Source organism: Pleurodeles waltl, chromosome 2_2 (genome assembly GCF_031143425.1).
Source record: "Pleurodeles waltl isolate 20211129_DDA chromosome 2_2, aPleWal1.hap1.20221129, whole genome shotgun sequence".
Classification (NCBI taxonomy): Eukaryota; Metazoa; Chordata; class Amphibia; order Caudata; family Salamandridae; genus Pleurodeles; species Pleurodeles waltl.
This window is the reverse complement of record NC_090439.1, coordinates 509,286,938-509,308,067: the sequence shown is the minus strand read 5'-3', so window position 1 is coordinate 509,308,067 and position 21,130 is coordinate 509,286,938. Positions and strand designations below refer to the sequence as shown.

At 44.1% G+C, this 21,130-nt stretch overlaps 1 protein-coding gene across 1 annotated transcript in view; it reads right to left on the bottom strand.

The window, feature by feature from the left end:
- Positions 1-13,130, bottom strand: part of RIOK3 (RIO kinase 3) — a 53,155-nt gene extending 40,025 nt beyond the window's left edge. The window contains exons 1-3 of the mRNA XM_069220021.1: positions 12,857-13,130; positions 11,772-11,881; positions 119-240 (exon numbers count right to left, since the gene is read on the bottom strand). Coding sequence (XP_069076122.1) covers positions 119-240; positions 11,772-11,834 — 185 coding nt within the window. The 5' untranslated portion in view covers positions 11,835-11,881; positions 12,857-13,130. The remainder of the gene's footprint in view (positions 1-118; positions 241-11,771; positions 11,882-12,856) is intronic.
- Positions 13,131-21,130: the final 8,000 nt, after the last annotated feature.

Sequence of the window (21,130 nt, the reverse complement as noted above, 5' to 3'; positions counted from 1 at the left end):
TTTTTAAATGCACTTTGTCTACTGTACAGACCTAATAAACTACTACAAATTCAGAACAATTGGGACAAGCTACATAAAAAGCAACATAAAAAAATGGCAATTTCACACACAAACTTACAGAACTGTTTCAGGAAAGGCATCACTTTCTTCTCCTAGCTGTAGTTCCTTTGCAAGTTCCTCACTCATAACATCATTCAGTGAGCAGGGTATTACTGCATTTAAAGATGCACCCCATGGACACTGCAAGACAAACATTTGCACATTGTTTAGCAGAGTAGTGGCAAACGCCACAGAGGCAGATCTAGAACTCAGAGAATTCAACTCCAACCTTTTAATGTTTATTGAACATAGCAATATTGAAAGCATAACACATAGCTAGCAAAACACATTACAAAAAAAGTATAGACAAATAATGTCAGGTCTCATTCACAAAAACAGAAGTAGGTATATGTTTAGAATGAGTCAACATTTGCCCTCGGATTATTTTTCTTTAGTTCAAAGAACTCCTGTGTTGTATTTAGTAATCAACGACACTGGTGGATTTCCAGGCAAAAACCCTAGCCTCCTAATCCAATCTGGTTTTGACAATAAGTTTACTGTGCAATTTGTACTTTTCTACAATACCCATTTCCGTACCAAGAAATCCCTTCCCCAAAGTTATTAAATTTGGTAGGGTTTACTTTTTTCATGCAAAAAATAAATAAATAAGTAAACCTTGTGAATACCTATAAAATTGCAACTTCCTGATGTTCACTAAAACTTGTATTTTAACCCACCCTTCAAAACCCAATTCTTAACCTTGTCCCACAACCCCCTAGTGAACTTACTGGAACAGAATATTCCAACAAGTAGGTGGTTTTGTGCGCCAGAGGTGAAATCTCTGGTTTAAAAAAAATTAATTAAAAAAAACATAAATGAAGCGTCTGTGAACAAGGATTTTCAATTTACAAACGTGAAACGCTTTGTGCTTACATAAATGATATGCGCAAAAAGGCTAGTGAATGAAGGCCTAAACATTGTGCTACTGTTACAAAGAAATCAGTACTAGCCAGTTGGTACTAGGAGCATCTACAAAACGAAAATCGTATTGACTGATAAAAGAAAATGAATTTCTGAATCTGTAATGCCTGAGTCAGCAATGTTTTTGAGGTATTGTTTTAAAGAGTAGTGTGATGAAGAAAGGATAGGAAGGAACCAGTTAATTTAATTGTCTGTGGGTGCCTCACCTGCTGAGCTCTATCAGGCTACACAACTACGATATCTGGTAGAGTGGTCAAGGGTAAGAACAGAGAAGCACTGGTGCTTCATCGACCAGGCAGTGGCAGGGCAACACATTTGGAAGATCCCTTGGCTTCCTAGGGCATTTGGACCCCAGGGGTCAATATATTCCCCATTTTGAAAGTCACAATGGAGGTGTGGCATAAGGTGTATGTGAAAAAGGGTCTGTCCACTCCTATATCTCGATAAACACCGATCACTGGCAACCCAGGCTTTCTGCCCGCACTCACTGGATACTTGTTTCAGAGTTGGCAGGACTGTTACTGTAAGACGGTTGGGGATCTTTTTGATGCTGACAGTGTCATGGAATTATCGTGACTTTAGGAGACCTTTGGGATACCTTCGAAGGCATACTGGCAATATTTGGTGGTGCGCCATTGGGTGGCCTCCCCAGCAAATTCGCCAGCAGGCGGGCAGACCCCTTACACCATTTAAGCATTGGCTACTTACCCACACATCTCATATGAAAAAAATTAAAAGTACCTCATCTCTATGCGTTTTTGGTAAGGACTCCACTTCTGGTAAAAACTAAGGCGAGACGCAGATGGGTGAGGCAATGTGGCCAATCCTTCTCGGATAAGGAGTGGCGAGGTGTCCTGCATAGGGCGAGGGTCTCGGCATGCAACACAAATGCAAAGGAACTGTTCCTAAAAATAGCTCATTACCGGTACTAAACACCGGAGCAGGTTACGGCCTGGAGGTTGGGTGGCACTGATCAATGCTGGCGCCGATGTGGTCAACTGGGTATGCAGACACATTCTGTGGCAATTCCCCAAAACAGCCTCATTCTGGGACTCCGTATTACAGGCTATCGATAGCATCTATGAAACTACTAACCTAAGATTCCCAAGCTATGTCCTGCTGGGGCTTCCGAATTCCGCTAAACACTTGATAACTTCATAGTGGCGCATGCGCGCACACACACACACACACACACACGTTATGGTATATATTGGGCATGAAAAAGATCATAGTGAGTGCGGCGGGGTGGGGAAGGGGGAAGGCTGCAGTTCAATAAGACATGGGGCCCATGCATCAAACACCTCTCCAATGAGTTTAAGTAGCGGACATGTCTGCAGTACCTTCACATTCTACACCTGACCGCTCCTGGCGACACCTGCCCTAAGCAGCACTCACCCCTATACAGATTCATAGATAGTAGTTTCAGAGGATGGACCTGTTGGTAGGACCTAGAGAAGATATGGATGTATTTGCTGGTTGGTTGTGTTTCCCCCGTTTCTTCCCATCAGTAGAAAATTGATGGCCACCAGATGAAATTGAGTTGGGATATAAATGTATCTGGTCTATGCTTAAATTGAATATAAAGATCTTAAACCTAAATTAATTTAAATATTTTGTACAGAGCTGCATGTTGCCTGGAGGTCACTTCAGGGCTCTATTCAGTTCGAAGTTAAGACCATAAATGCAGCGCAGACAGCGTCCCATCATTATCAGGTGTAAGCTGGTAAGATATTTATCACTCACCACCAACAATTTTGAATCTAGTCAAATGTAATTCTAGACATTTCTGTTTTAGGAGTTTCCCAAACATAGATAGATGGGTTCTGATCTCAAGTTTGTGTTCAGAGTGTTCCACAGCTTTGGTCCTTCACTCCCAGCAATCCGTCCCCATGCTCTAGTCTCCTGGGTGATCTGGAGTGATGTATTGGACCAGACATTTCTGATTGAGATGCTCAGGAGGTAGTACTGTTTTTTAATGTGTCATAGACGTATTTGCCAATATGCTTTGTGTGTCATAAACAAAACTTTTAACTTAATTCTCTCTTCTACAGTCTGCCAAGACTGTGAAGAGATTTGTGTGCTGGATTCACATGAGTCTTTCAAAATAACCAGGCACCTGATTCTGTAGTCACTGCATTTTTTCAAGGTTTTTATGGGATGTTATGTGTAAACTATGTAATAGTAGTCCAGTCTTTCCAGTACCAATGATCTTGTCAACGTCACGCTAAGGAAGCGGAAAAGATAGTGTCCTAAAGAGTAACTGCAGGTTTACACCCATGACCATGGATGATTTTGGATATTAAAAAATAAAATAAAATAAAAAATTGTAGGTGAGGAACATAACACCCAATTGCTTTGCCGTCATGGCAGTGGGTAGCCACCTTCCCAGATTCTGCTGCCAATCGGAAGACAATGATTTCAGGCCCTAATCAAAAAACACCAGGCTCTCCGTTTTTGCCAAACTCAAAGTTAACTTTCTTGCATCTATTATTATAACATATGGTTAAAGCATGGTTTTATTTCATTTTGCATGGTCTCAGTCAATCTAATATGTACGTAAGCTTCATCAGAAATTTGAAAGAGTACCCCCATGTTGCTCAAGGGTCTCTGCTCGATATGCACATAGAGGCTGCAAAATAAGAATGCTCAGCCGTACAGCACGCCAAAAGACATCAACATAGATGACGATGCAGGACCTTTTTGCATCAGTTGCATGTAATAACGGAGAAAAAGAGCAGATTCCGTCTAAAGCTTTCCGAGAGATTCCTATCTAGTTCGGCAGCTTTTCAATAGTACTGAGTGGTCAACTCTGTCTTACGCAGCTAGAAGGTAAAGTAGAATCAGGACAATGTTTATCTTCATCTATTGTCTCTCTAAGTGGTTTTGGTGCTTCTTTAGAGCCCGACTGATAGTCATGTAAAAGGTGGTTCTCTTCCAAATAGTTTTGAAGTAGTTTAAGGACTTATTTTTCTCAAATTGTACTGAAATTGATTAAACTGGATATCAGGCACGAATTAGCATCTCTGGATCAATTTTTATTTTTAAGCCGTGGTGTGATAAATGCATGCATCAGCAGTTTTCACACAGAACATTCTAGGAGCTTAAAGTCCTCACAAATAATTGATATCTTAGATTCTCAAATTGAAACAAGTCTGTTGCTGTGTTATACGGATGAACATGATGATCATTTTCAAGACTTGAGGGTTAGTTAGTTCCTGGATGACACCAAAGATTACACTAGATTTGTTTGGGGCCTCTTTGATGTGTTTCATAAATTAAAATGGGCTGCTCATTTTGCTTTCTTTGTGGCTCTGTTGTATCATTTTGTAAATAACTTGAAACTTATCTTGTCTGCAGATGAAAATGTCTTGCACCATCGCCATTCGAGCAGTTTCTTTTTACAGTATTGCTAAATCATTGTTGAGACATTTTTTTAAGGATGAAAATAATTTATTTTACTTAATTAAAACAGTAAAGATATAGACGAAGTCAACTGCACAATCACCTGACATACTTAGGCCCTCATTACAGAAAATATAAAACAGATACTAGTACTGAGATGCTGATAGTTGTCATTTACACAGTTAGCGTATATTTGATTAACTCATTCCACTTAAAAAACTGAACCAACATAAAATTCCAAATTAAGATAAATAATGTTCTAAAAAGTGTACATTTATTCTCGTTTTTTCCATCATTCAACTACTTCAATATATTTAAAATGACAACCACCATTCGAAAATCACCACCTTTAAGAAAAAGTTAAGCTTTTTATGTCCCTTTATATCCCTAAAAAAACCGATCCAACCAGCATTCTCGCAATAATCTAAAATGCTGGCATACACATTAGGGTCTGATTACGACTTTGGTGGACGGGATTACTCAATCACAAACGTGACGGATACCTTGCCTGTCGTATTACACGTTCCATTATATGCTATGGAACTTGTAATACAGCGGACGGGATATCCCTCACCTTTGTGGCAGAATAGCCCCTACGTCAAGGTCGTAATCAGGCCCTTAGAGTATGTGTGTGTGTCAAAATTTCCTCAATGAAACCACAACAACAACAACATTGCTCAACCTCCAGGTCCCCAGCTCTCGAAATGGTAAAACATAAAACTACCACGGAATACACGTGCGTCTTCACTGTCTAGGTCAGAGAAGGTTGCACAACTTTTATATATTTGCTTTTTTCTGAACTACATTTGAACTTGTTTGAGAAGGGCTCACTTGCCGAAACTTAGAAATGCCGTGTTATAATGACTGTTTCTAGCATGGCTTCTGGGTCTGGAGTGGAGAACGGAAAAAAAACCAAAAAAAACAAAAACTGTCTAGCCATTTTGTAAATTACTAGCCACAGATACTGTATAAATGTCCTCCAGCTGAACAGGCACTGTTTGAAACAAGCCACTGGGAAAAAAAAAAAAAAAAAAAAAAAAAAAAAAAAGCAGCGTGGACAAATTTTGGATTAAGATCAATACGATTGAATTTAGGGCATATCATTGTGGATTGGTATGGCAGTGCTTTAGGAGTAGCCACACAAAAAATATTTCTTGCACGGTAAATAATAAAAACGCCTGTGTGTAAAACGTGATGCCCTAATAAGTAGAGTTTAAGCGCTTATAGGATAGAAACACAGGCTCAGTAACAAAATTTTATGACAAGACCGGAGGCTCTATTATGCGTTCTTTTCTCACTTTAATTCAAACAGCAGCAGTCAAGAAACTACAACTCCCAGAAAGGTTAGAGAACAACTAACCAATGGGAGCAAAACCACAACTAGAACTGGACCAATAGGCAGGTACCATATACCATAGAGAGCACCCTTGACTGCAAGCAGCCCTCTTTTCTTGCTGCTCGCAGTCAAGATAAGTACTCTCCGGTTTCGTCTTATACGTGTTTTCTTGTTTGCTATGTTTAAGACTTTTAAAGTTTTCTATACTGTTATTGTTGCATACTGTTTCTGCTAAATATTGTTTATTTGCTTTTCTTTTGTCCCGGCGACGGTTTATCCCGCTTCCTTCCCTCCTCCCGAACCTCAACACTTGTAGGCCTTCCCGCGCGCTCCTTCGAGCGTTCTAATTGCGCAGTCCGTTGAATTTTCTTCAGCGAACGGCTCATCTGAACTATCTGGGAATCCACCTTACCGTTCGGCGGCCTGACAGACGAGGCGCGTCTTCCTCGTTCGCTTTTCGCAGCCGCTCCTGCTTCAGCGGCGGTGTCAGAGAACAGTGTTCTCTTCGCTCTCTACTCGGGACTGACGCGTGCGTCCCCTGCATTCCTTCCCTTCAGGTTTCCGCCCTGGGGAGGGGCCAGTTTAGTTTAGGAGCGTGTTGCTCCTGTTAACCCTTTGTGAGCCCTGATTTCTCTCTTTCCCTGCTGGAGCTTTGGTTTTACTGTTACCTTTGTTTCGTTTTGTCATGGATTCAGGGAGTTCTCCCTCAAGGTCTTCCTCTCAGGAGGAGGAGGAATCTTTTCATTATTTAAATACATTTATCCAGTCCCCAGTAAAGCATGCTATGAAAGCATCTATGCAAAAAATGTCCAAAAATATTGAAAATTCTGTATTGTCCATGATGTCCAAATCTATGGCCTATTCTGCGGGGGAAAGCAGAAAACGAAAACTATCATCTTCCAAATCACGCAAAGGTGCACAGACAGGAAGTGAGCTTGACTCACACCAGACTGAGGACTTGATTCCTCCCAGGCCTCCTTCAAAGGAGGGGATTTCAGCTAAGAATTCGGCGTCTCATGCTAAGTGCAAATCTAAATTGAAGCATGTTTCTGTGCCCAATAAGATCGTGATATCAAAGATTTTGGACTCGGACGATGAGGACTTGGATGACTTATCCCAATCTGATAATCTGAATGATACGTTGTCCCCCCCATCACCTAAACGTATCAAAACTGCGACAAGTGGTCCTTCTAACAGCGTAGTAGACTCCCAGGGTGTGCCCATGTTCGACCCTTCCCTCATTCAACACCCTAATTCAACGGAATGGTTGCCTCTAGATCATGTTGGTGATTACATATCTTCCCGTTTGCGCCTCCCCCTAGACAAGCAAATTAGATCTAAATTAAAATCAGAATGCCCTAGGCCCTCTCTAGAATCCAATATTACTGCAACCCCAACTATTGATGATTCTCTCATCACCTTCTTTTCCAAGTTCGGTAAAGACCCTCGTAAGGGAGTGGACAAGGCCTGGACCACTTGTCAAGACTAACTTTTGGATGTAGTGGGTCCTCTGGCAAGGATCTTCGATTTAGCCGAATCAGCCAGAATTGAAGAAACTCCTATTGATCCTTTGGATCTTTCCCTTTGGACTCAGCGGGCATTTTGTTTTTTGGGCAATGCGAATTCAGCTATTATACATGAAAGACGCAAGGGTCGCTTACTAAAAATGGATCCCAAGTTGGCTAATTTGGCCACTCGAGACCCCGGCATTCAGGCTGACGGGAAACTTTTCGGAGATAATTTTATAAAGGATGTTAGTCGTTTTGTTTCCACCTTCTCATCCCTGGACAAAGCACAACAAAACCTCAAAAAGGTTTTTAACCAACGTGTTTTTGCCCGGGCCAGTAGAGGCAGGAGCCGCTTTACCGGCCGCACGTACAGGAACCAAGGCTCAAGAGGTTATTCCGGCTCTTTCAACTCCTACTCCTACGAGTTCAAACCTCAGTTCTATCCCCAAAGATCTAGGGGATTCCGCAACCGTGGCCAGCGCTCCTCCAGACCGCCCATCAATCAAGGTAAGCCTACCTTCTGGCCCTCCCGTAGGAGGTCGACTACGTTTTTTCCTTCAAAAGTGGAAATCAATCACTACAGATCCGTGGGTACTCTCAACCGTTCAGGGATACCAAATCGAATTTTTTTCCCCTCCTCTCCAATCTTATCCCCCTCCTCTTCCAAAATTTTCTCTGGAAATGTCCTCCCTAATCTCTTTAGAAATTCAATCCCTTCTAAAAAAAGACGCCATCCATCCTTGCGCTCTAGACCCATCCGGGTTCACCAGTTCCATATTCCTTGTCCACAAGAAGAACAAAAAACTGAGACCAGTAATCAACCTAAAAATTTTCAACCAGTTTGTCATTTACCGGCACTTCAAAATGGAGACTATTATCCATCTCAGGGATATTTTGCTCCAGTTCGACTGGTTAGTCAGACTAGACCTTCAGGATGCATACCTGACCATTCCTATTCATCCCTCTCACAGGAAGTTTTTACAATTTCTCTGGAATTCAGAAAGTTATCACTTTTCCTCTCTTCCTTTCGGCCTCTCTTCCGCCCCCTGGTGCTTCACAAAACTTTTGAAACCAGTTGTAACCTTCCTTCGATCCCTAGGTATCAGGCTAATTATTTACCTCGACGACATTTTGATTATGCACCAAAACAAATCATCCTTACTGTCTCACCTACAGATTACATCCACCCTCTTCTCGGATCTCGGTTTCATTATAAATTTCGAAAAGTCAGTTATTTTACCTTGTCAACAAATAGAGTTCCTCGGATTCCAAATAGACTCTGTTTCAGCGGCTCTGTTCCTTCCCCGGTCCAAAGTCTCTACAATAAAAAAAGAACTAATCTTAACCCTTCAAGAAGACGTTATCTCTCTCAGAACCCTCGCGAGGGTCGTCGGCCTTCTCTCGTCTTCCATTCAGGCCATCTTTCCCGGTCCCCTCCATTATCGCGCCCTCCAGCGCCTAAAAATCCGCCATCTTCGTCGAGGTCTCGCTTATTCCGATCTCGTTTCACTGGATCGGGAGTCCCGGATGGAAATTCAATGGTGGATATCCCATTTAGAAGCCTGGAACGGCAGGTCCATCTTCCCCTCTGTGCCCGATCTTGTGTTAGAATCAGATGCGAGTCTCACGGGTTGGGGCGCCCGCTGTGGTTCGATCCCGACTGGCGGTATATGGTCCTCAGAGGAGTCCAGATTGCACATAAATTGTTTAGAGCTTCTTGCAGGCTCCTTTGCGATCAAAAGTTTCACAAAACACAGAGCACGTTGCTCCATTCTGCTCCGTATGGACAACATATCGGCAGTGCGTTACATAAACCTCGTAGGAGGCACCAGGTCCAGACCCCTGGCTCTTCTAGCCAAAAGTATCTGGGATTTTTGTTTGTCCCACAATATTTCCCTCTTAGCAGAATATCTCCCAGGCTCTTTAAATTCCAATGCAGATTGGCACTCTCGCCATCTCACAGACGCCAGCGACTGGAAATTACATCAGTCAGTCTTTCACCAGATAGAAAGGAAATGGGTCCCTTTCCACATAGATCTCTTTGCGTCCAGACTCAACTCCCAGCTTCCTCATTTTTTCAGCTGGCGTCCCGATCCTCTGGCTCTGGCTACGGACGCCTTCCTACAAGATTGGTCCGGCTCCCTCAACTATGCCTTCCCTCCTTTTATCCTGATCAACAGGGTCCTGAATCAGGTCAGACGGCAGAGAGCTTCCATTGTCCTGTTAGTTCCCTTTTGGCAATCTCAGGTTTGGTTCCCTCCCCTTCTAGAACGGACGGTGGATTTTCCTATTCTCCTCCCCACATTTCCAGCTCTCATTCTCGATCCTCTCGATCAACCTCACAATTTGATCCTCGACCAAACTTTAACACTATCAGCCTGGCTCATTTCCGGGCTACCCAACAGCCCCATGCTATTTCGTCAGAGGCTTCTGAGTTCATCAATAACGCATGGGCTCCCGGCACGAGGAGAGCCTATAAATCAGCTTGGGCTCTTTGGTCAAGCTGGTGTCTGGGAAAATGTTCCAATCCCTTTTCAGCGGATTTGAATCTCATTATTAATTTCTTAGCCGCCCAAGCGGGTCTAGGTAAGTCATACCGTACAGTTAATCTTTACAGATCAGCCATTTCCATGAACCACTCATATATCGATGGAAATCCTATTGGTTCTCACCCCCTAATCTGCCGTCTCCTGAAAGGTGTCAAACTCTCTAGGCCCCCTTCTGCGAAGTATTCTTATCTTTGGGACGTTTCCCTAGTCTTGAATCTCTTCCTCTCCTGGCCAGATAACCCAAGCCTTTCTCTCAAGATGCTCTCCGCTAAACTTACCATGTTGTTATGCCTAATTTCTATAAAAAGGACTTCAGACGTCAAGTCCTTAGATGTCTCCGCCCGTCAATTCTTACCTTCAGGGGTTCTATTTCACATCTCCAAACGCACCAAAACTAATTTACACTCAGTTTTCTACCCTTTCTTTCCGGACAAGCCTAAGTTATATGTTGGTCTTTGTTTAAAAGAATACGAAAAAAGAACAGTCAACCTGAGAACGTCCTCTTCAACCCAGTTGTTAATTTCTTTTCGAAAACCTCACAATCCATTGACCTCCGCAACTTTAGCTCGCTGGATCAAATTGATTATGTCCCTAGCAGGAATAGATATTTCTGTTTTTGGGGCTCATTCCTCCAGGGGAGCTATGGCCTCTAAAGCGTTTGCTATTGGGTCCAATTTAGAGGACATTCTCAGGTCGGCTGACTGGTCAAATGATAATGTTTTCAAAACTTTCTATTGCAAACCTGTTAGAACTGCTTCTTCTTTAGTTATTGACCAGCTTTAAACGCGCATAATAGAGCCTCCGGTCTTGTCATAAAATGTAGATTTTCCTAGTAATTATGACGGAAAGTCTTAATTTTATTAAAGACACGGAGGCGAATATTATCCCACCACAGTACTTCTATTAATATGTACTCTTTATCTCCCTCCCAGCGACTCCTGCACTGCCTCCAGCTTCCGGGTAACTCGTCTCCTTCAATCAGCTCCATCCTCAGGAAGAGACTTCTGGGGACGTCTTCTCAACCTATCCGGAGTCAACTTCCTCAAGCATCGTCTCTTCGGTTCATCGCCCTGGTTCAAGACTTGTGCTCCATCATTTTATCCCTAACTATTGTTGGCCTCATTTATCCTTTGTTCCATGACTCTATCTGACTTGCTCGTTCAAGAAAAGAGGGCTGCTTGCAGTCAAGGGTGCTCTCTATGGTATATGGTACCTGCCTATTGGTCCAGTTCTAGTTGTGGTTTTGCTCCCATTGGTTAGTTGTTCTCTAACCTTTCTGGGAGTTGTAGTTTCTTGACTGCTGCTGTTTGAATTAAAGTGAGAAAAGAACGCATAATATTCACCTCCGTGTCTTTAATAAAATTAAGACTTTCCGTCATAATTACTAGGAAAATCTACATTATATGCACTTCTCAAAGCAAATTTCACAATACACCCCACACCTTGCCGAACTAAGGCTCAATATGGTATTTATTATTCTAAAAATTAACATAATCTGGCATTCCTCTCAGGTCTTCTTTTTGTAAGGTTTGTAATTTCATCTTTCAAACGTGACCTTTGTTGTACCCCCTAAGCGTGTTGCTGGCAGACCAGTTACAGTGGTCGCTGAGGAACCGAAGATGTTCACAAGTATGTAAAGAACAAACGTAGACTGGCGAAATAGTCTCGGGCATTCCCCTAGACTTGTCATTACGTCACCGCGCATGAGTCACCCTTCTAACAATGAACACGACGACAGAATAACAACCACTGGCCAAGACTATTCCCCACCCCACTACTTTAACAGCCCATTGGTAGTTTTCAGAAACTAGAAGAAATTATATTTCACTCTGCACACAAGAATGGTCTTTTAAGCCTTAAAACTTTCTTGTACTTGTACTGTATTGAGAAATTGTTGTGAAGTAATTCAATTGTGAGAAGGGGTGGGGCTTTCATAAATTATGAAACACTGCTCACCTTTTGCTGAGGCCAGGCTGTGCCTGGCTGTGGTTCTGGTATCGCGACTTGCACTGGTTCCATATTGACATTCAGAGGTAGCAGGGACTGACTGACGGAAAATGACAGAACTGCAAGAGGACACGTAAGATTAACATATGTATTTTTCCAAACTGCCAACATCAGAAAAAACACTATCACGGAAATGACAAACTCCTTTTGATGAATATTAGAGGAATTGTATTCTCATACAAGGAAATGTAAATACATTCAAACGTGTGGTGTTAAGAAACATAACTTAGAAAACAAAAAACGGGTTCGAATAAATAGTCCTTACCAAGAATAAAGTGAGAATAATCTAGCAAGACCTAAAGGTGAGGAGACATTCACTCGGTCTATTTTAGTGCGGAAAGCAATATTCGGTCATGGTCTAGAAGGGGGAAGTGTATTCTGTGTATAACAATAGTATGAGGACGATATTTTAATCTTAGTAGGCGGTACGTTTCTATAATATACCATGGGTGGGAGCTACTGTTTGTTGCCCAAACCAAGTTCAGTGATGTAACGCTCGCACATAGAGATCTAATAAGGGCAACTCAGGTTTACAGCGCTTGCAACCAGCAAGCAAAGCGTTATGAAACACTCTGTAAAACAGGTATTACTCCGATTATGTGAAGTTTAAAAAGCCGAGATGGGAATATCAAGAGTTGCAACATTATGACGGATCACTTAAGTATGGGAGACAGTTTAATTATCAACACAGGAGAAAAGAAATATATAGGTAACAACCAATACAACGAAAATACTAATGTGTCGCCCTCATCCTTATGGGAAGATGCTTTATTCAGTCTTTTCCAGCAATAAAAGGGAGTCGTAATCTACCGTCATAATCAGAAAAGAGGAAGGAATCATTGTGACCACAAATATAACAATTTCCTCTTTTTATTACACATGTAACACTGGGTCCTGACCAGGAGTTTATACGTGATCACCAGCCTGTTAAAGGCCGCACCCTTGCCGGGCATGCCCGGGCACAGAGCACATCACTGGACTCCTGTGAACACACTCAAATTCGACTAGCGACGATTTATTCGTGAGCACTCTACCTGGGGCGGTGGAGTCCGGTATCGGCAGATCTGGCTGTGGTCGGGCTTGGGGTTGTAATCTGGGCTTGATGGTACGGCCGGTGCGAGGTGGTAATTCGAGCAGAGGTGTTATTCTGGCTCCAGATGGAAATGGCCGTGTAAATTCTTGACAGCTCCACTGATATGTTCAGACGGTGGGGGCGGAACGGGCATTCTAAAAAGCGCAATGACGCACTTCCTTCGCACGCACCCCTCTAAACCGGGGCGCGGCGCCTGTTGCTAAGGCTTTGTCACTGTGCTTTTTTTATGCGGTCCAAAGGGTGACTAGACGCGTCGACGTCACAAACACAGCACCGTGGCCTGCCAATAGCTTAGCTTCTGTTAGAGGCAGTCACGGGGCGCTGCATATGTGGTTAACTTCTACATGAGTCATTCCGGGTTTTATTTGTATTGGACTTTCCTTTAGAGACCTTTTGAGTTCACTAAAATCTTATGTATTATTTACTATAGGGGAGTTTCAACCATTAGGTCTGACGTTAGCCAAGACCTTTCAATTTTACTAAAATAATAAAAGTATACTAACAGAGAATTTCAGCCAATAGGTCTTGCATTAGCTAACCGTAGCTGCCAAGTTTTCAGCTTGCATATGTGTGACATTTCCATGTTAAAGCATTTTTAGGTTTTATGCATGACACTTAACATTCACACTTTTATAGTGAGTAGAACAGTGGTTCCCAAACTTTTTAGAACTGAGAGAGCGTAGCTTATATAATCTATATTAACATAAAATGTTTATAAATTAAGATGTGATACTACTGCATAGAAACTATAGTAATAGCAATTTTGCTTAGACGTGCGCTCGAATTGTGACCACGAAGAGTGGCCACCGATGTATACGCAAACTAATAATGATGATCAAAATGCTTATGTTACGTTCAAGTGAGCTTATACTAACATTTGCGTTATTAAATCTGTATTGAAAACCTCATAGGCCTTAAGTTAGCATGAGCTGCAGTTTAGCTGCTTGGCTCTCATATTAAATGCATTTTTCTATTTTCCAGTGTGCTGACTCACAAGGGGCCATGACCCTGCTTATTCTTTTTCCTTCGACTTGGAAGATGAATGTAACCATGTTAGATCCGTTCTCAAGCATATTTTCTATGCCCATGGAATAAGTGTTAAAATACATTGAAACAGTGTAGATTAATGTAATGTACAAGGTCATTCAAACCGGTGAATATAGTGGAACTGCTGACCAAAAGATGTGCAAAGAATTACAGAGGGATGAAGTCACACCGGACGTGCCACCTCTGAAGACGTCAATTATGAAGACCAATCAAAGACTTGTAAACCAATATGGGGTGAAGATTAGGATTACTTAATGTACTTTCTGATAGGTTAAAGATAGTGGGGTATAACAGATGACCAATAAAGTTTGGGGGAATGTACTACGAAAAAGGGAATAAAAACCCATGTCACAGGAGGTCATCTAGGCGGGTTAGGGAAAGCTATTGATTTTATCCCGAAACTCTGTCACTCTGTTTGCTGACTTGAGATTTTTATTAAAACCATCCTTGCCCTTAGTTTGTCCATTTACACTTTACCTCCTTATGAGGGAAGTGCCCTTTTGCCCCAGAGCTGAGTTCTGACTGATGGTGATTTGACTGATGTCCTGAAGACGAAGACTGAACCTGTGCGCTGACCTAATCCTTGGAGGGTAATTATGACAATGCATTTTGTAATTTGTCTGTTTGCTTTTCCTTTCTAGGTACCAACTGCTTGCTTTTGACTGAGACCATAGCTAGATGTTTTCCAAATTGGTGTTCAAAATTGTTTTGCATGAAGCCCAACATGCTAATGCCAATCAGAGGTTAGGACAGGTGTTCACCAAAACTGACGCAAATAGACAAACAACTGAGACTATGCTTTGTTGAACTGACGCAATATTGACACTCTGCCAATCTTGATTTATGTTCACGCCGTGCTATGTTTTGATGTTTGTAATTTTCGCTTTAATGAAATCTTATCACAGTTGCCATATCGTGACTATGCTATTATGTTTCTTGGTGTTGAGATTAACGCATTTGCTGCTAGATTGTAATTAATAGGGAATAAAATTCATAAAATTCTACTAAGCAAGGTGTGGTTATTCATGGCTGAAAGGTCATGGTACCGTCATTTGAACTGATTAATGACTTTGACTAAAGTGAAATGCATTGTCGTGATAAATATTGATGACATTATCGATGTATTGATTGATATATTGATTAGCTATCTCGTCCTACGGTGTCTCTCAACTGGGTCAAAAGATTCATTGGCCTAAAAACGAGTCCAGATGTGTAATAAAATATCATAGAAGGATGCGTTACCAGTTCTGGTACCAGAGCGACGGTTTGGCCCTTTGGGGCCCTCGGACGGAGAATCATTGTTTAAATTGTTTTTCTGAGATAATGCAAATTGGAGGTATGATGTGTTTCTAAATTCACCATGACTTTCCCGGGATCTCGGAGCCTGCCTAAGTGAGTTGGGAATGTTCTCGGCGTCATCGCGTGTGTGGTATAGGGTTTTGCGCTTGCTCAGCTTATGCAATTTTGCAGGTGATTTGTGAAGTTTGTGTGTATTTAGGCCAGGTAAATGTTGTTTTAATAGGAGTGGGCGTACTCCGCTGTATGAGAGTAGGGAAGTCGGCGTACTTCATATGAGTGCGGCGCTTTGTGCTCAAAATTATCCACGTCGTTGGTTGTTCATGTACGGACCCGTCGTGGTCTAAGACTCCAGAGTATATTGACAAGTGTAGGAGACACTTGGGTTTATGTTGTAATCTGTGCGGTTTATTAGGGCAATCGGGCGTGGTTGACAAGTCGAGTTTGAGTCAAAATGTATGTGTGAAACCTTCGATGGAGATTTGGCAAGTTCTAAAGTGCACTAGGACGAACCATTGACAAGTCGAGAGTAGGATTTGCGGGTCGAATTCTGCTTGCGGGTGCGGGAACTGAGAAGGAGAGAGTAGCGGCTGAGGCTTCAAGTGAAATCTCTGTAAAGTTCTGAAGCAAATGTGTTACCCTCCCTGTAGTAAACCGGCAGATTTGTGATTGGTGTTAAAGGTGCTCGCAGTAATTTTCCATTCGTTTTGTGTGAATCCAGTGAGGGGCGGATGAGCCGCAAGACTTTGTCAGCTGCAGTGTGTGAGTGTGACATCAGTGGTGCCGCGCTGAGATAGGTCAGTTGTCGAGAGGGGTCGCGCACGGATTGGCTGCCGTCCGTGAGGGGCAATAGGTTGAGAAAGGTGGGTGAAGAGTGTCCTGGGAATTAAAGTCATTTCCTGATTAAATTCAAATAAGAGAAAACTTAAAAATGAATTTTGTCAAGGCTTTTAAGAGTGCTCTGAAAGGAGACGTGTAGGAAGTTGGCTCTGTATGCACTATTTCAAAGTAAGGAATAGTATGCACAGAGTCCAAGGGTTCCCCTTAGAGGTAAGATAGTGGCAAAAAGAGATAATACTAATGCTCTATTTTGTGGTAGTGTGGTCGAGCAGTAGGCTTATCCAAGGAGTAGTGTTAAGCATTTGTTGTACATACACATAGACAATAAATGAGGTACACACACTCAGAGACAAATCCAGCCAATAGGTTTTTATATAGAAAAATATCTTTTCTTAGTTTATTTTAAGAACCACAGGTTCAAATTCTACATGTAATATCTCATTCGAAAGGTATTGCAGGTAAGTACTTTAGGAACTTCAAATCATCAAAATTGCATGTATACTTTTCAAGTTATTCACAAATAGCTGTTTTAAAAGTGGACACTTAGTGCAATTTTCACAGTTCCTGGGGGAGGTAAGTTTTTGTTAGTTTTACCAGGTAAGTAAGACACTTACAGGGTTCAGTTCTTGGTCCAAGGTAGCCCACCGTTGGGGGTTCAGAGCAACCCCAAAGTCACCACACCAGCAGCTCAGGGCCGGTCAGGTGCAGAGTTCAAAGTGGTGCCCAAAACACATAGGCTAGAATGGAGAGAAGGGGGTGCCCCGGTTCCGGTCTGCTTGCAGGTAAGTACCCGCGTCTTCGGAGGGCAGACCAGGGGGGTTTTGTAGGGCACCGGGGGGGACACAAGTCCACACAGAAATTTCACCCTCAGCGGCGCGGGGGCGGCCGGGTGCAGTGTAGAAACAAGCGTCGGGTTCGCAATGTTAGTCTATGAGAGATCTCGGGATCTCTTCAGCGCTGCAGGCAGGCAAGGGGGGGATTCCTCGGGGAAACCTCCACTTGGACAAGGGAGAGGGACTCCTGGGGGTCACTTCTCCAGTGAAAGTCCGGTCCTTCAGGTCCTGGGGGCTGCGGGTGCAGGGTCTCTCCCAGGTGTCGGGACTTTGGATTCAAAGAGTCGCGGTCAGGGGAAGCCTCGGGATTCCCTCTGCAGGCGGCGCTGTGGGGGCTCAGGGGGGACAGGTTTTGGTACTCACAGTATCAGAGTAGTCCTGGGGTCCCTCCTGAGGTGTCGGATCTCCACCAGCCGAGTCAGGGTCGCCGGGTGCAGTGTGGCAAGTCTCACGCTTCTTGCGGGGAGCTTGCAGGGTTCTTTAAAGCTGCTGGAAACAAAGTTGCAGCTTTTCTTGGAGCAGGTCCGCTGTCCTCGGGAGTTTCTTGTCTTTTCGAAGCAGGGGCAGTCCTCAGAGGATGTCGAGGTCGCTGGTCCCTTTGGAAGGCGTCGCTGGAGCAGGATCTTTGGAAGGCAGGAGACAGGCCGGTGAGTTTCTGGAGCCAAGGCAGTTGTCGTCTTCTGGTCTTCCGCTGCAGGGGTTTTCAGCTAGGCAGTCCTTCTTCTTGTAGTTGCAGGAATCTAATTTTCTAGGGTTCAGGGTAGCCCTTAAATACTAAATTTAAGGGCGTGTTTAGGTCTGGGGGGTTAGTAGCCAATGGCTACTAGCCCTGAGGGTGGGTACACCCTCTTGGTGCCTCCTCCCAAGGGGAGGGGGTCACAATCCTAACCCTATTGGGGGAATCCTCCATCTGCAAGATGGAGGATTTCTAAAAGTCAGAGTCCCCTCAGCTCAGGACACCTTAGGGGCTGTCCTGACTGGCCAGTGACTCCTCCTTGTTTTTCTCATTATCTTCTCCGGCCTTGCCGCCAAAAGTGGGGCCTGGCCGGAGGGGGCGGGCAACTCCACTAGCTGGAGTGTCCTGCTGGGTTGGCACAAAGGAGGTGAGCCTTTGAGGCTCACCGCCAGGTGTGACAATTCCTGCCTGGGAGAGGTGTTAGCATCTCCACCCAGTGCAGGCTTTGTTACTGGCCTCAGAGTGACAAAGGCACTCTCCCCATGGGGCCAGCAACATGTCTCGGTTTGTGGCAGGCTGCTAAAACTAGTCAGCCTACACAGATAGTCGGTTAAGTTTCAGGGGGCACCTCTAAGGTGCCCTCTGTGGTGTATTTTACAATAAAATGTACACTGGCATCAGTGTGCATTTATTGTGCTGAGAAGTTTGATACCAAACTTCCCAGTTTTCAGTGTAGCCATTATGGTGCTGTGGAGTTCGTGTTTGACAAACTCCCAGACCATATACTCTTATGGCTACCCTGCACTTACAATGTCTAAGGTTTTTGTTTAGACACTGTAGGGGTACCATGCTCATGCACTGGTACCCTCACCTATGGTATAGTGCACCCTGCCTTAGGGCTGTAAGGCCTGCTAGAGGGGTGTCTTACCTATACTGCATAGGCAGTGAGAGGCTGGCATGGCACCCTGAGGGGAGTGCCATGTCGACTTACTCGTTTTGTTCTCACTAGCACACACAAGCTGGCAAGCAGTGTGTCTGTGCTGAGTGAGAGGTCTCCAGGGTGGCATAAGACATGCTGCAGCCCTTAGAGACCTTCCTTGGCATCAGGGCCCTTGGTACTAGAAGTACCAGTTACAAGGGACTTATCTGGGTGCCAGGGTCTGCCAATTGTGGATACAAAAGTACAGGTTAGGGAAAGAACACTGGTGCTGGGGCCTGGTTAGCAGGCCTCAGCACACTTTCAATTGTAAACATAGCATCAGCAAAGGCAAAAAGTCAGGGGGCAACCATGCCAAGGAGGCATTTCCTTACACAACCCCCCCCCAAACGAAAGAGGATGAGACTAACCTTTCCCAAGAGAGTCTTCATTTTCTAAGTGGAAGAACCTGGAAAGGCCATCTGCATTGGCATGGGCAGTCCCAGGTCTGTGTTCCACTATAAAGTCCATTCCCTGTAGGGAGATGGACCACCTCAACAGTTTAGGATTTTCACCTTTCATTTGCATCAGCCATTTGAGAGGTCTGTGGTCAGTTTGAACTAGGAAGTGAGTCCCAAAGAGGTATGGTCTCAGCTTCTTCAGGGACCAAACCACAGCAAAGGCCTCCCTCTCAATGGCACTCCAACGCTGCTCCCTGGGGAGTAACCTCCTGCTAATGAAAGCAACAGGCTGGTCAAGGCCATCATCATTTGTTTGGGACAAAACTGCCCCTATCCCATGTTCAGAGGCATCAGTCTGCACAATGAACTGCTTAGAATAATCTGGAGCTTTTAGAACTGGTGCTGAGCACATTGCCTGTCTCAGGGTGTCAAAGGCCTGTTGGCATTCCACAGTCCAGTTTACTTTCTTGGGCATTTTCTTGGAGGTGAGTTCAGTGAGGGCTGTCACAATGGATCCATATCCCTTCACAAACCTCCTGTAATACCCAGTCAAGCCAAGGAATGCCCTGACTTGAGTCTGGGTTTTTGGAGCTACCCAGTCCAGAATAGTCTGGATCTTGGGTTGGAGTGGCTGGACTTGGCCTCCACCTACAAGGTGGCCCAAGTAAACCACAGTTCCCTGCCCTATCTGGCATTTGGATGCCTTGATAGAGAGGCCTGCAGATTGCAGAGCCTTCAAAACCTTCTTCAGGTGGACCAGGTGATCCTGCCAGGTGGAGCTAAAGACAGCAATATCATCAAGATAAGCTGTGCTAAAGGACTCCAAGCCAGCAAGGACTTGATTCACCAACCTTTGGAAGGTGGCAGGGGCATTCTTTAAACCAAAGGGCATAACAGTAAACTGATAATGCCCATCAGGTGTGGAGAATGCTGTCTTTTCTTTTGCTCCAGGTGCCATTTTTATTTGCCAGTACCCTGCTGTCAAGTCAAAGGTACTTAGAAATTTGGCAGCACCTAATTTATCAATGAGCTCATCAGCTCTTGGAATTGGATGGGCATCTGTCTTGGTGACAGAATTGAGCCCTCTGTAGTCCACACAAAACCTCATCTCTTTCTTTCCATCTTTGGTGTGAGGTTTGGGGACTAAGACCACTGGGCTAGCCCAGGGGCTGTCAGAGCGCTCAATTACTCCCAATTCCAGCATCTTGTGGACTTCCACCTTGATGCTTTCCTTAACATGGTCAGATTGTCTAAAGATTTTGTTCTTGACAGGCATGCTGTCTCCTGTGTCCACATCATGGGTACACAGGTGTGTCTGACCAGGGGTTAAGGAGAAGAGTTCAGGAAACTGTTGTAGGACTCTCCTACAATCAGCTTGCTGTTGGCCAGAGAGGGTGTCTGAGTAGATCACTCCATCTACTGTGCCATCTTTTGGGTCTGATGACAGAAGATCAGGGAGAGGTTCACTCTCTGCCTCCTGATCCTCATCTGTTACCATCAACAGATTGACATCAGCCCTGTCATGGAAGAGCTTAAGGCGGTTCACATGGATCACCCTCTTGGGGCTCCTGCTTGTGCCCAGGTCCACCAGGTAGGTGACCTGACTCTTCCTTTCTAGTACTGGGTAAGGGCCACTCCATTTGTCCTGGAGTGCCCTGGGAGCCACAGGCTCCAGAACCCAGACTTTCTGCCCTGGTTGGAACTCAACCAGTGCAGCCTTTTGGTCATACCAAAACTTCTGGAGTTGTTGGCTAGCCTCAAGGTTTTTGGTTGCCTTTTCCATGTACTCTGCCATTCTAGAGCGAAGGCCAAGTACATAGTCCACTATGTCCTGTTTAGGCTCATGGAGAGGTCTCTCCCAGCCTTCTTTAACAAGGGCAAGTGGTCCCCTTACAGGATGACCAAACAGAAGTTCAAAGGGTGAGAATCCTACTCCCTTCTGTGGCACCTCTCTGTAAGCGAAAAGCAGGCATGGCAAGAGGACATCCCATCTCCTTTTGAGTTTTTCTGGGAGCCCCATGATCATGCCTTTTAATGTCTTGTTGAATCTCTCAACCAAGCCATTAGTTTGTGGATGGTATGGTGTAGTGAATTTATAAGTCACTCCACACTCATTCCACATGTGCTTTAGGTATGCTGACATGAA